Source organism: Squalius cephalus (genome assembly GCF_949319135.1).
Source record: "Squalius cephalus genome assembly, chromosome: 1".
In the NCBI taxonomy this organism is placed as follows: domain Eukaryota; kingdom Metazoa; phylum Chordata; class Actinopteri; order Cypriniformes; family Leuciscidae; genus Squalius; species Squalius cephalus.
In genome coordinates, this window is record NC_137122.1 from 42,893,115 (window position 1) to 42,914,256 (window position 21,142).

A 21,142-nucleotide genomic window follows, 5' to 3' on the forward strand; every position below is an offset into this window, starting at 1 on the left:
TCAACCCTGCCCTTCCACTTTCTGATCCTTCTGTGTGCGCATATGTGTGTGTGCGCAATAAGCATACGTGGGCTATTAGCACTCAAGGAGAACTCGTCAGCCCCATCACCCCTGTAAAACCCCCTTTAGAGAACACTGGCACCACTGTCTTATCCAGCAGGGGAGCAGTTAGACCTCTTGCTGCCCTTAATGACCTCCATGATCACTATGAGTCAAGGCAAAGCATAGATAACAGTGGCCGGATGTCAAAGTCACCTTCCCGCAAGCGACGGGAACCAAAAAGGCTAGTTGGCCTAGAGGATGGGGACGGAGGGTACTATTTTTGCTATGCTGGCTCGAACTGGTCCTGCGGCAACTCTGTTGCCCCCTCTGGGCTCAGTTACTACAACGAAACTGTGGCACCAAAATGGCTCCCACTGCAGAGACGATGCGAGAGGATAAATGATTTGGCGCTGTGGTGAGGACTTGCTCACTTGTGTTTGTGCATGTGTGAGGGAGAAAGAACTGACAAGGTGACAAAGAACTACTGGCAGCAACGTCTTTTAATTTGTCAATATCAATGTAAACAGCTATCAATGTTACCACTGGGGCGACAATCTGACATTACAACAAATAATATGCTTGCTTTTATTAAAGAAACAGCTGATATCATTTAGAGTCAGCGTGAAAAATACAATTGCCCTATTTATTTTTACAATGGCCTTTTTTGGCCTAATTTAACTTTTTTTTATTTATTTATTTATTTTTTTTTAAAGGGACAAAATGTTCTTCATTACATTTCATCAAAATATATAAAGTTAAGACAAAACTTTTTTTCACTTCTGAAAAGATTATCAAAAAAATAATGTTAACGAATATAGCAAAATAGCTATAAGCATTCTTTTAGGCTGCTGTAATGGGAAATGCAGCCTTTATAATATATTGCCAATAGTTAACACAGTAATTTAATGGTTATTAGATTAACATTAATGCAATAAAGGCTACGGCAATAATAGCAAATTATAGATGCTCTCGTGGGAGAACTTGACCTTTAGCCTTCATGTCCCATCCACCATCTCGAGCCCCAGCAGCTCGAGGCTCAAATAAAAATGATTCCTGGGACATTTCTTCCTCTCCACAATTGACTGCAAACTTGCTTTCAGGTTTCAGGTCTTTATTCTGGTGGGCAACATCAACTTTACAGGGTGCAATCAATTCCTGACGGATCCAACTCCCAATCTCATCCTAAATTTGTTAAAAACTGAATATTCAGTATCATGCGTAAATTCAATACATTGCACTCTGGAAGTAAAATAGATTGCAAATGCTCTTTCGTGCTGACTGATCTTACAACAACATTCAATTAAATGGGATTTAAATATTTTAAAAATAATAGTTTATGCATTACACTGATCAAAATAGACAGTTAATACATTTATAATATTACAAACAAAATCTCTTTCAAATAATTTGCTGTTCTATTTAACTTTCTATTTATCAAAGAATCCTAATTTGTTTTGATCACAGTTTACACAGACATTTTAAGCAGCACAATCAACATTGATAATTATCAGAAATATTTCTATATTGATAAATAATTATCAAATCATATTAGAATGATTTCTAAAGGATCACGTGACACTGAAGACTGGCGCAATGATGCTGAAAATTCAGCTTTGACATCACAGAAATAAATCTCATTTTAAAATATATTAAAATAAAAAGCAGCTATTTGAAATTGCTATAATATTTCACAATATTACTGTTTTTACTGTATTTTTGATCAAATAAATGCAGCCTTGCTGAGAATAAGAGACTTCTTTTAAAAACATTATCAACCCCAAACTTTTCAACAGTAGTGTAAAAAATAAATAAATGTCATGGTTCATCACATTATTCTAATAGAGCTATAAAACTGCTATTCCTTTCTGCTGATTTAGCCAAGACCACAGGAACAATGAACCAATAACATCATTACCATACAACAGCAATCCAATTAAATTCAATCCGTAAAAACAAACTAGTTCCTCCCTTCATTATTTTGCGCCATATATTTTGTTGGACTAGGAAATACGTCACATTACAGAAGTTAAATGCATTGCAGATGCTATTTTATGCCGTTTTACTTCAACGTTTACCTTAATTCAGCCACTTCATCTTAAAACGTGATGGTCATTCTAGCAAGTAAAAGCTGAATCTCTAACCACCCCATTACTGCAGCTCTAGAGTCTAGACATACAAACTTACACAAACAGACACAATTGTTGTGGTTGGGCTAGGAAAACCTTAATCCTAAAATCACTGTGCGCACATGGGCGTACACACACACACACACACACACACACACACTCTCTTAAGCTGGGATGGAAGAAGCCGATCTACTGTGGATGAAAGACATTCCTTATCATCAGCTTCCTCATAAAGGAACTGGAATAGAAGGTATTTACTCAGCGAGACAGACAGAGAGAGAGAAAGAGAGAGAGAGAGAGAGAGAGAGAGAGAGAGACGCAGCACTGAGCTGCTTCAAAGATTGTCACACTCTAATCAGAGAGAGAGAGAGAGAGAGAGAGAGAGAGAGAGAGAGAGAGAGAGAGAGAGAGAGAGAGAGAGTAAGTTCTACCATTTCGGGTTAAATTCCTGTTTCATCCTGCATCTCTCTGTCTCTCTCTCCGGGTCATGAAGTCAAGTGCCGTATGAGTCCATATTCAGCGCATCGTTTGTACATACACACTCACAGCCTGTTTTGATAAACATTCACATACATACATTGATAGACGGTCATTTTTGGTCTCGTAACCCCTGCTGAGAGCATATGCCTTACCCTCTTGTCATTGTGACACGCACACACACTTACACACAAGCACTTCAGACGAACTGACAGGCCAATCAAGCCCATGCTGTCATTTCATTTTAATGACTTGCCCTGTCACTCATTCGCTGTTCTAGGGAGCAGACGCACACTCACAGTCACTGCGTCACTAAATAGATGAGTTGAATATAACCTCCATTACCGAAGGAGAGGCGAGCCGAAAAACAAAACCCAAGAAAGGAACGCGGCTTTTAGACTGTTTGCTCTGGATGTCAGTTTAACATGACGCATCAGAGCTCTACATTGTGTGTTCATCGACTGATAAATTGCGGGGTGGTAAATATTTGGAGGCCACGCTGAAAGCCAAAATGTAAAAAGACTAGAAAACGAAAAGGTGACATTGTCGGAATTTCCAAGGTGCTGATTTTGATGAGGGAAGCAACAGCACATTTATAGAAACGCAGTAAGTCTTTGAAGAATGGTGCAAGAATCTGGATCAAATCTCTATCAAAAAACTGCATAACTCAAACTCTAAAATCTGATTGGATGAGCCACGTTCAAAGTCACTAAAAATTACTATATAAAGACATGACGTCACATTCGATATTAGATTTTCACTGTAAACAACCTTACCATCAAAAACTGTGGCAGAACAAATATCACAGCAATTATTAAAAATAATTTTGACAGTTTATTTAACATATTTTTCCTCATAACCAGACCTTTAGGAACATTAAATTAAAAAAACATTTGTCAAATAAAAACAATATTTGTGAATAAAATGTCTTCCATTGAGTTTGCAGTGTTTCAGTAGGGCCTTCCTATAGAGTGCTGTGTAGTAATATGCGGCTGGCAAAGAGCATTCGCTTAAAGGGTGGTATTACCGCATTCCCCACACTTACAAACACACGGGCTGGGGCGCTGCCACGACAACTGAAACCATGACAGTGAGAGGGGGGTTGAGAAAACAGCCAAAAAATCCAATGATCACGGTGTGACTTCGGCCCGGAGAGAAGCACACACTCGCATTCGTACACCTCCGTAATTACAGAGGAGAATGTTCGAGACAGAGACAGACAGATAAGATTTTAATTAGCAGCTGATTTATGCAAAGCATTCTGACGTGTACATTTTTTTTTTTTTTTTTGTAACAATCGTATGCCAAAAGCACATAAAATACTGACCAAGCTAACACTAAGTAGTGATGGTCAAGGTATAGACAATGCATGTAATTTAAATAAAATGTTGCTCCAGACTGTTAAAGAATGTCAAGGGCATGACCTTTGTCCCCATAACCTGAGCTACATTCACAGATAATTCACGCCTGAGAGTAGGTGATGGGTTATTTACATACAGACACATCCGCTTGATGCTGATCGTCTATAAGTGCGGATTTCAGACTAACTGTGAGTGAAAGCTGGTCCCATTTCATGCTGCAGCTTTCTCTCCTTTTTCCCCTCCTCTCTTTGTCTCCATCTTCCTTGGATTTAATCTGAGCGTCTTTATTTAAACAGCTTTGTGGTTTCGGTGTAACTTTGTGTAGCTGTGTAACATCTGTGTGTCTTTTTGTCCGTGTTGCTAAGCGGACAGGGCATTGGTATCTAGTTAATAATGAGAGCAATTGAGACCAAGGAGGTGAGAAGGACATTTAAACCTTTCCTGCTTCCTTTCATTTATATTTACAAAAGCCTCGCTCACAAAAACCTAAATGATGGATTCTAGAATTAAAAATTACAATTACAACAAAAATGTCAAGACACAGCAATTCTGTGTAAGTGACATTCAATGTAGAAAAAAATACAAAAATAACTCCAATAGAATTAAAACATTGTTTTTTTGTACAAAAAAACAAACAAATAATAACATATACAAAAGACAATAAAAAAATAAACGATCTATATTACAAATAGGCTACATCTATATAAAGCGCACAGTTTATTAAAAACAATTAAATCACAAACAACGAAATGGAAAACCCCGAAATGAAAAGGCACCGTGGTGAAATGCATAAACAAATGGCTTCGATCCCAACGAAATTCATGAGCTAAGAAAAATAAAAAAAACTCAAACGATTTCCTTAAATGAGCTGCGTTATTGATAAAGCATTTCCAGCGCGTGCAGGATCAATCCTTTATCATTTTTAATTTTCCGCTCCGCTGCTTTGAGCTCTTGTGAGGAAGACCAGGTGCTTTGAGATTCAAAATGCCCTTTAAAGGAGGACTTTAAAGAATAAATTATTTTAGCAGAAAACTATTTTTTGTTGTTGCATGAATTCAAAAGAAAAACATCTTAAAATAAGATATTTAATAATACAGAATTTAACAGTGGCGGCGAATAAATGACAACTTATCAGGTCGTTTTATTTTTTTTAAACGCATGTTTGTTCATAAAATATTTTCACGATGCATAAATGGAAAAAAAGAGATAATTTCTGCATTGCTGTAGAAGCTACCTCGCTGCAGGACCAGTGAGTGAGAGAGAGAGAAGGAGAGAGAGAGAGAGAGAGAGAGAGAGCACGAAAGTTTTTTTTATGTCATTCCAATGCGCTCGGCCGTGTCACGAGAGATGAACAAAACTTACACAGCATTCTCTTTATCATCCCTCGTTCGCTCATATTTTTTTGTCTCAGTGCATCGGTCTCTCGCACTACAGAGGTCAACTGTGAAGGGAAACGTGTGTTTTGAGGACCATGGCACCTGCTACTAATTAAACCGGGATTGCGGGTCCAAAAATATTTGAGTTGTTAAAAGACCGGGCTTTTACAGGTTGTTGACTGGACCAAACGTCATTCTAGTTAAGCGGCTAACAGACACACTGAAGGCCGTTTGATGGCATGCGTATGACAGTCGCACGCGCATCTGCCAGCGTCTCGTGCAACCAAATATGCCACACACACACACAATCACAGATCTCACACTCACTTCTGGAGCTTCTCTGCTTCTAGAAAATTCTACATCGTCTGCCTTATATTTCTTGTTAAGTTTTCGTTTTCAGCCTAATTTCGTATCGATTAAGCAAGGCAACACCTCGACTAAAAAGCGTTGCGCGTGCCGGTGGTCAGTGCGCATACTAGAGCAAGGACTTTGGGCACGAGAGGCATCTTCAACGCAGAACAAGCGTGACACTATTACCACATTTAAAGACTTATTATACAGAATATGCCACGAACACAAATACAATAATATCTCTATTGGAACTGACTTACCGATAAGCATGTTGTGGAAAAAAATATCCTGGTTTCCAAAAAGAAACCAACCAAAAGACAAAAAAAAAAAATCAGCGCAGGAAAATCAGAAGGGTTAATAAATATTCTCCGACAGTTCGATATGTGACTTTTCCCCTCAGATTTCTCACTCTTCGATGAGTCTCACTCTTGTTTCTGGTCCTAGAGTTGATGTGTCAGAAGGAACGTTACACACGCGCGCGGTGCTCCGCTGATCTGCGCGCCCTCGACGGGGAGGAGGAGGAGGAGGAGGAGGAGGGAGAGTATGATCGACAGTCTTTTACCCCCATCTACACCCCCACCACCTTCTCTCTCTCGCTCTTTTTGCTGCCTGCCGCTTAACCTGAACGAACGGCACAGATGGGAAAATTAGCTGGTGCTATTTTCTCCTTTCATGGTCCTTGATTTCGGCTAAATAATTCTGTGTGCGTCTGTGAAGGGGGGTGGTATTTTTCTACCTACAATGATTCTAGATAATTTAGCAGACATAGGATACTCTCAATGATACATTTACATGGATTAAAACTAAACCATAGCCAATTATGAAGAAAAAAAATCTGTTTGTTTTATATTACATATCAAGTGGGATACTGCATTTATACAACAATCATGTAATTGTTTCAGACAGAAACCGGACGGTTAAGGCCTGTTCACACCAAGAACGGTAACTGTAAAGATCACCATAGCTTTAAATGGTAACACTTTCCAATAAGGTTCATTAGTTAACATTAGTTTGTCTTAACTAACATGAACTAACAATGAGCAATACATTTGTTACAGTATTTATTAATCTTTGTTAATGTTAGTTAATAAAAATCCAGCTGCTCATTGTTTGTTCACCATGCATTAACTAATTTGAACAAATACAACCTTTGATTTTAATAATGTATTAGTAAATGTTGCAATTAATATTAACTAATAAATGCTGTAGATGTATTCATTCTAAGTTCATGTTAACTAATGTAGTTAACTAAAGAATCTTATTGTAAAGTGTTACCCTTTAAATGAACCATCTCTTTAAAGTTGGGTGGATTCTGATTGGCTGTCAATGTTTCTATCTTTCAAAAAATGGCTCTGAAAAGAATGTTCCAAAAGAAGCCCAAGTATCAAGCTGATCAAGCCAGTCTGGAACAGCATAGCATATGTGAGTGGAGCGGCAGAGATTCACAATCACGTCATAAACAAACAGGTACAGGTATAGGCTACATTTAATAACTTTGCAATCATTAAGAAATAGGTTAAGTATGCATGTGTGTAGTATGAATACAATCAGGAGAAAGTACTGTACATTCAACATGTTGCCACTATCATGTGACCTACAATGACAGTCAGATTGCTTCACCAGCATTTAAAACTCTCCCTGGACTCATGGGATGCTCATTTGAAAATGCACTGTACAGAAACCCTTCGCCTATATTTCATAAATACTGCAATTTCGGTACATTCCACTCCCTGTTCAGCACAACTGACATACTTTGATATAGAACGTTGTGAGGACAAACAAGTGAACTGAGACAAACCGTGAACCGTCAACCACCTGCCTGATCAGAAAAAAATTAACCAGTGTAGTCTGTGAATGATTGAGAGAGAACAGAAACCGAACAGGAAATGTTTCTGGAAATATTTTAGACCATGTTCACATTACAAAATATGGCTTTATTTTTTCAATAAATCTGATGGCATTACAGCATGGTATCTCCATCAGTCCTCTGGGGCATTTTGGACCCCCTACTGGTGCCATAAACACCTCTCCCAGAGTTTCCCCTGGAGGTCTTTGTGTCTGTACTGGAGAGTGGACTGGGCTGTATTTGACAAATGACTAGATGCTCATGCTCATGATGCTCTTCATCTTTTTACAGATTATTCAATTCTTTCTTTTTCTTTAACATACAGTTAAATCCCTGAAATGACCTTCCTGCATCATCTTTGCTTCCAGGTACTGTATGTACTGTGACCATGACTCCTCTCGCTCAACATATTACGCAATATTGTAGATATAGCACAAACAGTGATCCGATGTATGCCGGTTCTGTGTGCATATGTGTATGTGTTTCATTTTGCTCAGCCTGAAGCTCTGAAGCTCTGAGACATTAGCGGTGACAGCAGAGACAGCTGTGCCCTCTTCCTGCCAAAATACTTCCGCCATCCATCCATCCATCCACACACACACACACACACACACACATAGATTAGTGTTTGTCTGTGTGTTGTGCTCAAGTAAGAGAACAATTTAATACAATCAAATAAATAATTTGCAATTAGCATTTTCATCTCTCATTTTAGATAAAAGAACAGTTTGTCATTATTTACTCACCCCCGAGTTGTTTCAAAAATGTACAGTTATTTTTTTTCCATGGAATATACACAAATAATTTGTAAGCTGTAGAGGAAGAATCAGAATATAGAATCTCTGGTTTTTATCGTGTTCTAATAGTGTTTTTTTAGTTCCATTGGAAATATGGAAATATTCTATAGAAATAATTTTTTTGTGTTTCACAGATTTGAAGCATTCAGATTTGGAACGACGTGAGGGTAATCAAATAATTCCAAACTATGCCTTTAAACTAAAACCACATTCAAAAAAACATGTCTCAAGACCTGTAGCCACACAATTGCATGAGCAAATTGTAGAGAACATTGAGTACTTGTCAAAAGTTCTCAAAAGTCAAAACTCTTCCTGAATAATTTGAATAATTCAGCAATTAGTCTTCAAGCCTTCAGTTTTCCAGAGTGCAGTAGGGCGTATTACAAGAGGTGATGGGCAGGTGGAGGAGGAAGTGATTTACTCCTCCAGTAGCGTTAAGAGTCTATTACAGCTGCAGACAGACATTCAGAGCAGTATCATGACCTTAGCGTAGCGCTCAGTGAAAATCCTTTCAGCTGAAAACATAGCTGATGTAACTGAAGCAGCCTGCCAATCAATCCCATCATTCAGAACCATTGGAAAACATACAAGCGCCATACATGCGCTTTTGCCAATACCTAAAATACAGTGAGCATGTCATTTCAAAGGGTCCTACTGCTGTGAGCTAGTCTTTGTTTTCTTGTTTCCTCTCATAATTTACTTGCACCTTTATTCCAAATGGCTGCTATGAGCACATGGTAGCGTCTCACTGCCTGGTAATGCTAGCCTTCTCCATCTGCCTCCTCAACACTTGCACAGGTCCAAGCGAATCTGACTGATAACACGGACTGTCAAACAGAAAAACTGCTGATTAAGTCAAGAGAGAGAAACTGGCAGCTTGAGATTTTCGAGGTTGATAAGATCCCATTTTGCTTAGGGAATGATAAAGCCGGACTCGCTTTATTTTTTTTATTTATTTTTTTTACTGCCGTTCACCAGTTCAAATTGAAGCGTCTGAAAATTAATGCAAGGATTTTTTTGTTGAATCGATCTATTTTTGTTTTTTATATAAATTATATTACGAGCCAAATTTACTATCATTATAACAAGTGCCTATTTAGAGCAGTACACAAAAAATATCTTAAAGTTACCCTGTAGTCAATAATTTTATCCCTTAAAACTCATCTTTGATCACCAAAATGACACATTTAAAAAAAAATTCCTTGAAAAAACATTCTTGCCTTGAAATAGCTTGAATGTAATTCTACACCCTTGCCTCATTTAGTATGCGCCGTACCATGAATATGCAAATTAGCCCCGCCTCCAGTCACTCGCACCAGCTCAGAGATCCACTCGCTGACGATCACACGTTGACCTGATTGGTTACAAGGTAATTTGTGACGTCAGAAACACCAGCGATTTAAATCCGTGTTTTTGAGACAGTATTTGGTTCACTGCAGTTTTAAGGAGAAAATCCTCAGTAATGGTGTTGACTCATGAATTTACACATGGTTTTCCTTTAGCAAATTAAAAACACCATAGACATATGATTTTCACCACAGAGGGACTTTAATATATAAAGAGTTCTATGCAGATTATTTGCATGATTTTATTATTATTATTATTATTATTATAAGAAACATACATGAAGAGATTTGTGTGGATTTGAATTAGCAAGCCAATGAATGCAAAACATTTGCTGTAATTAAGTGAATGTACATTTTGAACAAAACAAACTAAGAGATTTAATGCCACTAGCAATATGAATATCCGTGAGAGAAAGAGTTTTCACACACTTAACCTGGAAAATCGAAGTACAAAAAGCCTTACAACCTAAAGCAAACAACATCCCACAACTGTTGGCGCTCCCGCTGCATGACACTATGGAATAATGACAGGGGCTGGGGGGAGGACAAAGAGAGCGAATACATATGTGTATTTAAGGAGAGAATGGAAAAGAGAATGGAAAGAATGGAGTTTGAGTCTTAAGCACCTGGGAAAGAGAAGGAGAGAGAGAAAGAGAGACTGGAAAAGCAGTAAAAAGAAGTCCATAAAGCAGAGGAAAATATGAGAGTAAAGGTCGAGCAAAGGAATGACTCTTGTAATCGTGCTATAAGCCATTTGTTTTAGAGAATTTCTCTTGTGTTTAAGAAAGAAAGAGAAGGTCATACAGGTTTGGCACGGCATGAAGGTGAGTAAATGATGACGGCATTTTCATTTTTCAGTGAACTATTCCTTTAACTTCTGAAAAAGACTATTTGTGTGTGTGTGTGTGTGTGTGTGAGAGAGAGAGATTTATCACAGTCATGCGCAACATTACCCTACTTTGATTAGATGCTGAGATATATCCAACACACAGAAGCACACACACAGATAGGCTGTCTGCCAACATAGTGTCATATGGAGCTTGAGGTTGCTTCCTGCACATCATTTCCTGTGCTGGCCTGTCACTGCCCATCAGAGCACTGAAGAGATCTGACACTGACAAGAGCTGACAGAGGAAAAACACACACAACACAAACACTCCCTGACACCAACACACTCATAAACAACAACACACTGAACACACACATACACACAGCACAGACCCTAACTCACACTACAACAACAAATTCAAAACCCAACACAAACAGCATACACAAACATGTCAAGAAAAATCAAAATGACGATATTATGACAATAAGCAACATCTACTAGAAGGTAATATTTTGATTAGAGTAGAGATGTCAATAAAAATATTAAAAAAATTAAATAACATTACATATGACATAAATATAAAACATATATATTAGAAATTTAAAGAGATGAAGATTTCTATTTCAAATTAATGCTGTTCTTTTCAACTTTCTATTCATCACAGAGTCCTGAAGATAATGTATGTCTGTATTTCACAAAAATATTAAGTAGCACAACAATTTTTTGAATATAAAAAACTTGTAAAACATTTTTTACATTTTTTTTTAAATAATAAGAAATGTTTTTTTTGAGCAGCAAATCAGTATATTATAATGATTTCTGAAGGATCATGTGACACTGAAGACTGGAGTAATTAAGCTGTGACATCACAGGAATAAAATTACATTTTAAAATATATTGAAATATAAAAAACAATTTTTTTTATACATTATATAATATTTCACACTACTGTATTTTTGACCGAATAAATGTAGCCTTGGTGAGCATAAACATTAAAAACTAAATGTCTTGACACGTCTTTCAAAAACATAAAAAAATAAATGTTTAATAAATATATCAAATATAAATATAAGTATTTTTGTAATATACATATTATTTATGATGCAGTAAAAAGATGTACACAATATTATAAAAAATAATATCACAAAATAAATACACATAAAAATAATTATAATGATACAAAATTATTTCAATAATGTTACACAATAAAACATGATGAACTGTGTGTCTATGGGAATTCAAATCCTTTCTCCAACATTCAAATGAACTCCCCATAATATGAGTGTCACAATGAATCTGAAGTGATTTGCTGAGAATGTAAAACCTGAATATTTCACAGCAGCATATTAGCCTGAGTCAAACACATACACTCCAGTGACCTGCACTCAATGTCACACACAAGCACACACACTCGCACTGGACCCCTCTTTGTTCTGGGGCAGCATCTGTTTGGTCTGATAAAGGGATTAGGACATCCATTCCCCTGACCAGCCAATGGGGTTTAACCACACTGAGAATAACAGTGTGAGTTGAGTGTGTGTGATAGACGGCATCAGAAACAGAGAGGAAGACTAGAATCGTGCTGTACACAAGACTGTAATGTTTATTCTCATAGTGTGTGAGTGTAAATCCAGATTGTGCCATTTTTCGCCTGAATGAGAGAAATGATGAAATCCTAATTACACGCTACAGACATCACCCCAAGCAAAGTCTCGCTCAGTCAAGCGCTGCCCAATAAAACACGCGCTCAGAACCTTTAGCCTTCTCGACATTCCGCTCTCTGTCCTTCCTCTTCATCTGCATGAAAAGAGTTGCTGCGCAGCTAAAACATGAGAACAGCCATGTATAATTGGGAAAATAATTCGATGTCAAGAAAGACACTCCAAGGCATATACACACTGATGAACGGTAACGTGTAATAGAGTGGAGTGAGAAAGGCGTTTGTGATTTGTTCACTGTCGGTTTAGGGAATCATTGGCAGAGTTGCTGACAGGACACATTATGCCCTTGTGATTTAAAACACAGATGACGATGATGACGGTGATGAGGAGACTGATGACAACAGCCATGATGTTGATGTTGATGATGTTAATGCCACTGTGATTTTTTTAGTAATAAATACTACTTCCCCCTCTCTCTGTCTCTTTCACCCTCTGTTCCTGTCGTTCTGCCATACTTTATCATTAACTGCAGCCACCCGGAGCAGCCAACCGGAAAATTTCCATCATGAAACACTAACTCATCTGCATATTACAGCCCTATTCGCTCACTACCCGTGCATAAATTAATACATGAATAACAATGACAGACCCAGTGTCTCTCTCTGAACCGAATGTGACGTTCCTTTGGTAAAATGTTACGCTGTAAAATCTCCTCATGCTTGAATGTGCTCCAAGGTTGAATCCATATACTTCGTGTGTGCGCGTTGTGCTTCATTTGTCCGACCTCTAGTTTTACATCTTAATAATCCGCAATTGTACAGGACACTACATTAAAGCAGACGTGTGATATTTTTGTGCCATTAAAATACTGTACTTTTTGTGCAGAGTAAGCTATTGTTGAATTCCTGAAGACTGTAAAAAGCTTTGCTGTTTGTTGGCAGTGGCCCAACCCAGCAGCACTGGATCAACCAATGGTGTGAGTTTGGGGCGGGGCTACCTGTTTGACAGACCAATCGCAGATAGGGGGCAGTAGGAATGCTTGACAATGTCATAAATGTAGAAATTCTGTTTGATGGTGTAAATAAATAAATAAATAAAATGAAATCACACACAGCAGTTTTACCAACAATTCAAACGTTCTAGAATAAGAAAAAGTATAAGTTGTTATTATTTCATTTCATCAAAATTAAATCATTATTTTTGTGGCATTATTATAGTGGCACAAAAATTACATCATCTTTAAAGAAAAAAATTGTTGGACAGAGAAAAACAGACTAGTAAACTCTTCCATCTTGCTCTCAGAGAACTGACGAGACCGATTGAAGAGTAATAGGGTGAAATGATGAAAGAGAGAAGCTGTGAATAATCGAACGAAAAAATGGTGAGAAAGAGGAAAGTCGGAAGAAGAAGAAGAGAGAGAGAGAGAGAGAGAGAGAGAGAGAGAGAGAGAGAGAGAGAGAGGTACTTTGGAATGGCAGAAAAAAACGCAGCTGTGCAGACACACTCATGCAGAAAATTTCAGACTTTAATAAATCACACACACACAGTCACTATAATCCAATACCTCATGCTGCATTAGAGGAGACCAGAGACGGACATCATGAAAGACAGAGAAAGACAAACGCGGGACCAGCATAAACATGCAAAACACAAATCCACAACACACACAGATGAAGCACTGTACCAAAAAATACCAGCATGTGTTCACTAAAACATTGGTATAAATGACACATACACACACACACACACACACACACACACACACACACACACACACATACGTATATATGCTATTTAGCAGACGTCTTTCATTCAAAGATCTTCACAATACAACACAATTCTATACCCTTGAAGATTCTTCAGGTTAAGGGTACTTGTTAAAGGTCACCATTAGTAATTTGGTTTTTCAACAACCATTGCAAATACCAATATCAAGAGAGCATGGTGGCTGATGACAATATGGCCAATATGGCCATGACATTTAAAGTAAATATTTTATAAATAATTAATAAATTGATTAATATTTTTCAATGATCAAATGTAGTAATTTAATAAAATTGTATATAGTTAATATTACAATACATACATTGAAGTAAAATAATTGAAAGTGGGGAAAAAAATCACATTATGAAATAAATGTTTTTCTTCAAAACATGTTGGCCACAATTATTAGCACACCTAGAATTTCTTATGAGTAAAATATCTCTGCAGTATATTCCCATTAATATTTACCTTTTTTAGCACACCAGCGTGACTAGGAACATGAAATTGTCCAGCTATGACTTCTTGTTTCACAGGAGTTTAAATATGAGGAAGCACAAAGGCCAAATTCCCTGAATCATCCATCACAATGAGTAAAACCCAAGAATACACTTCTGATGTGCAGCAAAAGATTGTTGAGCTTTTCAAATAGCTAAAGCATTGAACATTCCCATTTCCACAAGGGCAATAATTAAAAAGGTCAAATCAACTAAAGATGTTACGAATCTGCCTGGAAGAGGACAAGTGTCTATACTGTCTTAATGCACACAGCGAATAGGAATGTTTGAGTGGCCAAAGACTCTCAAAGGATCACAGATGGAGAATTGCAGAGATTAGTTGAGTCTTGGGGTCAAAAAAATATATATAATAATAATTAAAACAACCCCTACATCGCCACATGTTGTTTGGGAGGGTTCCCAAACAACATGTGGAAAAATCCTCCTCGCTCATCCAAAAACAAACTCCAGCATATTCAGTTCTCAGACACGACTGGAACTTCAAAAGGGACCAGATTTTATGGTCAGATGAAACTTAAAAATAGTTTTTTGGCAGAAAACCCACCAGATGGGTTTGGTGCAAACAGGGATGAAAAAAAGTACCCCATGCCCACATTTAAATACACTGCTGGATTTTTAATGTTGTGGGCCTATTTTTTTTGCTGGAGGTCCTGGACTTCTTATTCAGATACATGGTATCATGGATTCTATCAAATACCAACAGATAAAAAATCAAAACCTGACGGCCTCTGCTAGAAATCTTATAATGGGCCATGGTTGGATCATCCATCAGGACAACGATCCAAAACAAACATCAAAAACAACAAAAAAATGTGTCACTGAGTACAAAATGAAGCTTCTGCCTTGACCATCCCATGGCATGGTCTCTGATCTCTTGTCAGGTGTTCTCCAAACTCATCAGGCATTATAGGAGAAGACTCAGAGCTGTTATCTTGGCAAAAGGAGGTTGCAGAAAGTATTAAATAAAAGGGTGCAAATTATTGTGGCCAATGTGTTTTGGAGAGAAGCATTTATTTCAACATTTTTCAGCTCTTAGTTGGGATCGAAGCTGAAATTGTCGTGTTAGCAAACTGATCTTTACTCACACATGCACAGCAGAACTACTATGTACCACTATATAGTGCATGTGTCCAGGGGCAGCCTGAGAGAAGACTGCCAATCTCAGCATTCATATTACCTAACATACCCATGATGCACCTTTCTGGGGATTAGGATGGTGAGGGTATTGAGATAAGGGGAAGGACAGATAAGAATGAGGTGAAATGAAGAATGAGAGAGAAGAGTTGGAAAATAAAGAGAAAAGGGTAGAAGGGGAAATATGTTTTAAAATAGATGGGGTGAGGTAAAATGGTCTGTCAGCTAGAGTGGACCGTTAACAGTGTGGACAAAAGCAGATGCTCTGAGGGATTTAAACAGTACAGTCTTATTAGCAAATGTTTATATATGCATACAATCCAAACATAAAAAAAGAAAAATTAAAAGCTAATTTTGGCACAAAATAAAAGATAGACATGATGCCCTCTGCATGCACATATCGCGCGCGTGTGTGTGTGTGTGTGCAGTCATGCTGATTATGTGGGTTTCGGTACAGGGGCCTGGAGGAATCAACAGAAGGTGAGCAGTGATAAGACTGTAACTGTGTGTGTGTAGTGTGTGTGTGTGTGTGTGTGTGTGTGTCTGTGTGTGTGTCTCCGTAAATCAAGTTTCCAGGCTTTTGCCTTTCCCTACTGACATGAAAGTGAAATAAACACACACACACACAAACATGTACCAACACAAATGCCTTTAATTCTTCTAAAATTGATTTCCAGTCTTACCATAGGCAATCTAGAATTTAGTTTTAATCGCTGACAAGTGGAATGATTTCTAAAATGTTTTAAGTACACTACAGTGAACCCTATAATGCTACAATCCTAGAACGCATATCAGTTATAGGCCCGGTTTCACAGACAGGGTTTAGATTAAGCCAGGATTAGGCCTTACTTCAGTTAGGACATTTAAGTAGCTTTTATAACCGTGCCTTAGGAAAAAAACATTATTGGTGTGCATCTTGAGACAAAACAATGGCAATGACATGTTTTATTATCTGTCAGTGCAAGTTGCTTTCAGTTAAAACAGCTCAAACATGCACTTTAGTCTGGGACTAAGCTTAAACTATGTCTGTGAAACTGGGGGTTAGTATACTAATACAATGCACTCATTTATTCATAAACTTTGTATATTATTAAAGTCCCTTTTAAGGACTTTTACTTGGCGGCCATATTTACAATGCCTCCGGGCAGCTATTTTGGGCATTCAAGACTATGGGCCCTATCATACACCCGGCGCAATGCAGCGCCAAACAAGTGTTTTTTGCTAGTTTCAGCCCGACGCAGTTATCATTTTCTCGTCCTGCGCCACGTTGTTTAAATAGCAAATGCATTTGCGCCTATTTGTGAGCCCATGGGGTGCTGGTCTGAAAACGAGGTGTGTTCAGGCGCATTGTTGGCGCAACTGAAATAGACTGCGCCATTGACCAACAAAAACCTGGTCTAAAGTCCATGGCGCAGTTTTTTTTGTTGTTAAATTTTTTGTTTTTTGACATAAACTGTCCCTTAAATGCTGTTTCTTATGCTCACATAAACTGTCCCTTAAATGCTTTTTCTTATGCTCAAATAGCGTTAAAAAGCTTATTTATCAGCCAATGCACATGGGCAGTCCTAAGTGCGAGTCTCAGGTTTCTGTGGGAACCAGAGCTTCTAACAGCAGATGCAGAGACGCAAAGACTTTTTTTTAGAAGGAGGGACTAGGGGTGTAACGATACCCTCATGTCACGATTCGATACATATCACGATACGATATTATTGCAATACTTTAAGACAAATGGTAAAAGGTTAACAAAAAATTTACTTTTGCTAAAAATGCTAAATTAGATTTTGCATTAGGTGTGGAAATGAATAGGCTTGGACTTTGTGCTGGTAACCCAATGCACAGGACAATGGTGACACCAGAATAAAATTATTCATGAGTAGGGCTGTTTCGATTTTGGCTCCCAACGATCTCCAAAATAGTACAATCGAGTAAAAACGATTATTTTGCCATGTTCTGTTTTGAAAGAACGCTCTAATTTTGTCTTGTGTTCTGAATGACACGCACACGCACACATCCGCCCCTCCCGAAGCCATAAACTCTCTCAGCTTGAATGTTTAAACTGATAAGACTTAAAAAGAAGTGAAAATGATAAACTTAGTTACGATGCAATGCTGGCCCAATTGTGCAAGTGACAATTCCGTCATGTCCCGACTCCTAAACGCGAAAGTGTAGTTTCGACACTTGCCTTGTCCAACCCATTTTGAGAGACAGAGATAGAGAAGACGAAGCACCGCTGAACACTCACGCGGTTGGTGAAATTGCGTCTTGAAGAAAGTTTTAGAATGATTGATTTGATTTTATAATCTGTGTGGATTAATTTAGGCTACTCATACAATCTACATGCTAAAGTGAATCAATGTTTGCGGGGGAATTTCCCGCATTGTAAGTGGTAGACCTGCGGGAATTATTAAAATACTCACTTATCTGTTATATTATTTATTTTAATAGTTCAAAAAGTACAATCAATGTTCAAATTTCGATTTTTTAAGAATTGTTGAAAGGTGTCTTTTTAATAAATGCAACACGTTCCAAAAGTCATGTGAAATAATCGTGTTACATAATCGTGATTTCAATACTGACCAAAATAATTGTGATTATGATTTTTTCCATAATCGAGCAGCCCTATTCATGAGTAAAACATTATATAATAATCAACATTTTCTGGACCCCAAAATATTCCCCCATTGCATTTTTATAAATTATATTCAACATTATAGTAGTTTAATGTAGTACAGTAATTTTTATTTTGGGTGAACTATCCACAATACATATTGTTGCATTTTTGTATTGCGATATATTGTGACACGATATATTGTTACACCCCTAGGAGGGACGTATCCTGCCATATTGCGCATTGCAGTTTTTCCCATTTATAAATAATAATCTTTCTATATCTATAGTCTTTGATATTATACAACAGTTCCCATGCGGCATCCCAGACAAGCTTCTGAGTTGGACTCTTTTTGCAGGTCTTTCTGAGTGAACCATTGAATAATTCACTCAAACGATTCATTCAAGCACACTGATTCATTCAGGAACGAAACAAGGCTGTGTCTAAAATAGCAAACTAGGTAGACATTTTTTTTCTTGTTGAATAAGCACTTTGTGACTGATAAAAAAGTATATTCTATATAGTATGCATGAGTGTAGGATTAATAAAATCCAGGGGTGCTTCTCAAGATCCCTCCTCGTCTCCTCGCTCCTCCATCCTCCATCCTATGACCCGGAAACCGATCGAGCTCAGCCATCTTGAAGGACATCTCAATTCTCTAATTGCACCGCGAGGAGTCGAGGATCGAGGAGTGAGGAGGCTTCATGAGGAGTCATGAGTGAGGATAAACAGGTGTATGTATCCTTTGCGGAAGAGATTTATCGACTAAAATGTGACGCACGTATCAATTCTCCTCCCCCTTCACATCGGTCACAATCATTTTAATTTATACTTTACCTTTGCAGTTTATATAAACCACACATCTCACATATTTCAACAGGGTATCTTGCTTTATTATTATTTATTATGAATTTCTTAAATAACCAAACTAATACAACATAAGGGCAGATCCTTTGAGTGCTGCTGATGACGCTGTGAAGTGACGCTTTGTTAAATATTGTGAAGTATTCCAATGTATAAATAAGATTCCTCCGTCCTCCTTTTCTTTCCTTGCAGCCTTCCCTCTCATCCTACAGGGGGTGGAGCTGAGACGCGAGGAGAGAAAGCGAGGAAAGGAAATGAAGATGCCAAATAAGAATTGAGAAGCACCCCAGATATACCGAATCCGCCATGTTGGCTTTGTCATTTGAACTACAAGTGTCAGCTGGGTCGCTTCACGGCAATTCACAACTACTCTCCCATGGCCACATCCATTGCGCACTTCAGAATCTCTTTGGAAGTAGAAGGTCAGCCTACTGTTTTATGAATACTGTGAATTCATACATACAGCACTTTCACGTACTGTTTTTCGACTACTATATAGTAGGGAAGAAAGCATATTCGGCCGCAGCCCACACTGTAAAAAATTTCTAACCCTCCCAAATCAAAAATTTCAAGTGACCGATAACATCTAAATTTTTCAATTGGCCCAAGTGAAATTCTGTAAATTTAATTTTATAATTTACAGAATTTCACTTGGGCCAATTGAAAAATTTAAATGTTATCGGTCACTTGAAATTTTTGATTTGGGAGGGTTAGAAATTTTTTATTATCAATTGATTGTCTTTATGAATTAATCATTCAATCATTCAATCAAATAATTCGTTTAAACAGATTTTTTTTCAGGAATGAAACACTACTACTATGTGTTGCTCCAAGACATGCAGCGTCTTATGATGCTTTGCCTTCGTTTGGAAATTTATTTATCGGCGGAACAAAAATAGACGTAGTAATTGGCGATATTGTGCCTAAAATGTAAGCTATTGCTTAATTAAATGCTTAACTTGCTATATTGTGTGACTGGCTACTGAACCCCGCTGTACAGTGTTCTCCACTTAAAATGAAAAACACATACAGTACTGAATCAGTCAGTCACTGTTTTGTGCATGTGGGGATGTGTATGCAAGCAGACGTGTGTGTGTGTGTGTGGTTAGGCTTCAGGCATTGTTGTATGCTCATGGGAAAGGTTGTCCAGTTTAATTTGACTTCTATTATGCTGTCGGACACTAGCAGAATGGCTAATCAATGAGCCTTTATATCTTTGCGCTTGAATGCAAACACGCACACTCACACAGTGTGCATGCACGCATCTCAAAGGTTCTCCATAAACGCCTTGCACAAATGGGATCGGCATAGAGCTATGCCATTTAGAATCATGCTAAAACCCTGACACACACACACACACACACACACACACACACTGCATAAAATCTAGCTGGCTCCGAGACTGTGAGTGCCTGTACCCCGTTGCTGAAGGGGGCGTCGCCATGTCGAGCATTTCCATGGTGAACATGTTTGGTTGCTATGTAATTATGATCTATTTGTATGAGAGCCTGCACCTGAAGTGGGTCTGACTGCTGCTCATATGATTGGCCATGCATACGTGTCTTTTTATGTGTAAGAATCAACAGCATGGAAGTTAGCTTTAATTTCACATTTGCATTACAAGAGAAGGAAAATTGTGTTTGTAGGCCTGGATTTGGATTGTGGCATTTGCATGTGCTTGCTATCTGCGCATGATTGTGCATAGCTCTGTTTTTGTGTGCCAGGACGAATGAATTGTGCTAGTGGATTATTTCACTGTTGTTCAAATAAATCGACAAATTCCACCTCTAATCATAAGATTCTGTCCGACTCCGCCCATTTCTGTGGAAATAAGGCTGAACGACACAAAGCTGCCACCAGCTGCCTCGCTTTCTCTCCTGCAATTATCTCTAGGCCGACATGTAGACGTACAACCCCGTCTTTACCACCGTAACTACAACAATCAGCATCTCACGGACCTTTGAAATGCTCCTTCCTGACCTATCAGCTGGCTTTAAAGCTGCATCACCATGGAAACATAAAAGCCAGTAGAGTCAAAATCACAT

General features: G+C 38.0%; 1 protein-coding gene across 6 annotated transcripts in view; it reads right to left on the minus strand.

The window, feature by feature from the left end:
• znf385c (zinc finger protein 385C) overlaps positions 1-21,142 on the minus strand; it is a 102,045-nt gene that overhangs the window by 49,305 nt on the left and 31,598 nt on the right. The window contains exon 1 of one of the 6 annotated variants that reach the window (XM_079891644.1): positions 5,994-6,231. The exons of the other annotated variants lie outside the window; for them this stretch is intronic. Within the exon in view, the coding sequence (XP_079747770.1) occupies positions 5,994-6,003 (10 nt within the window). The 5' untranslated portion in view covers positions 6,004-6,231. Of the gene's footprint in view, positions 1-5,993; positions 6,232-21,142 lie in introns of those variants that run through there. 6 annotated transcript variants of the gene reach the window in all.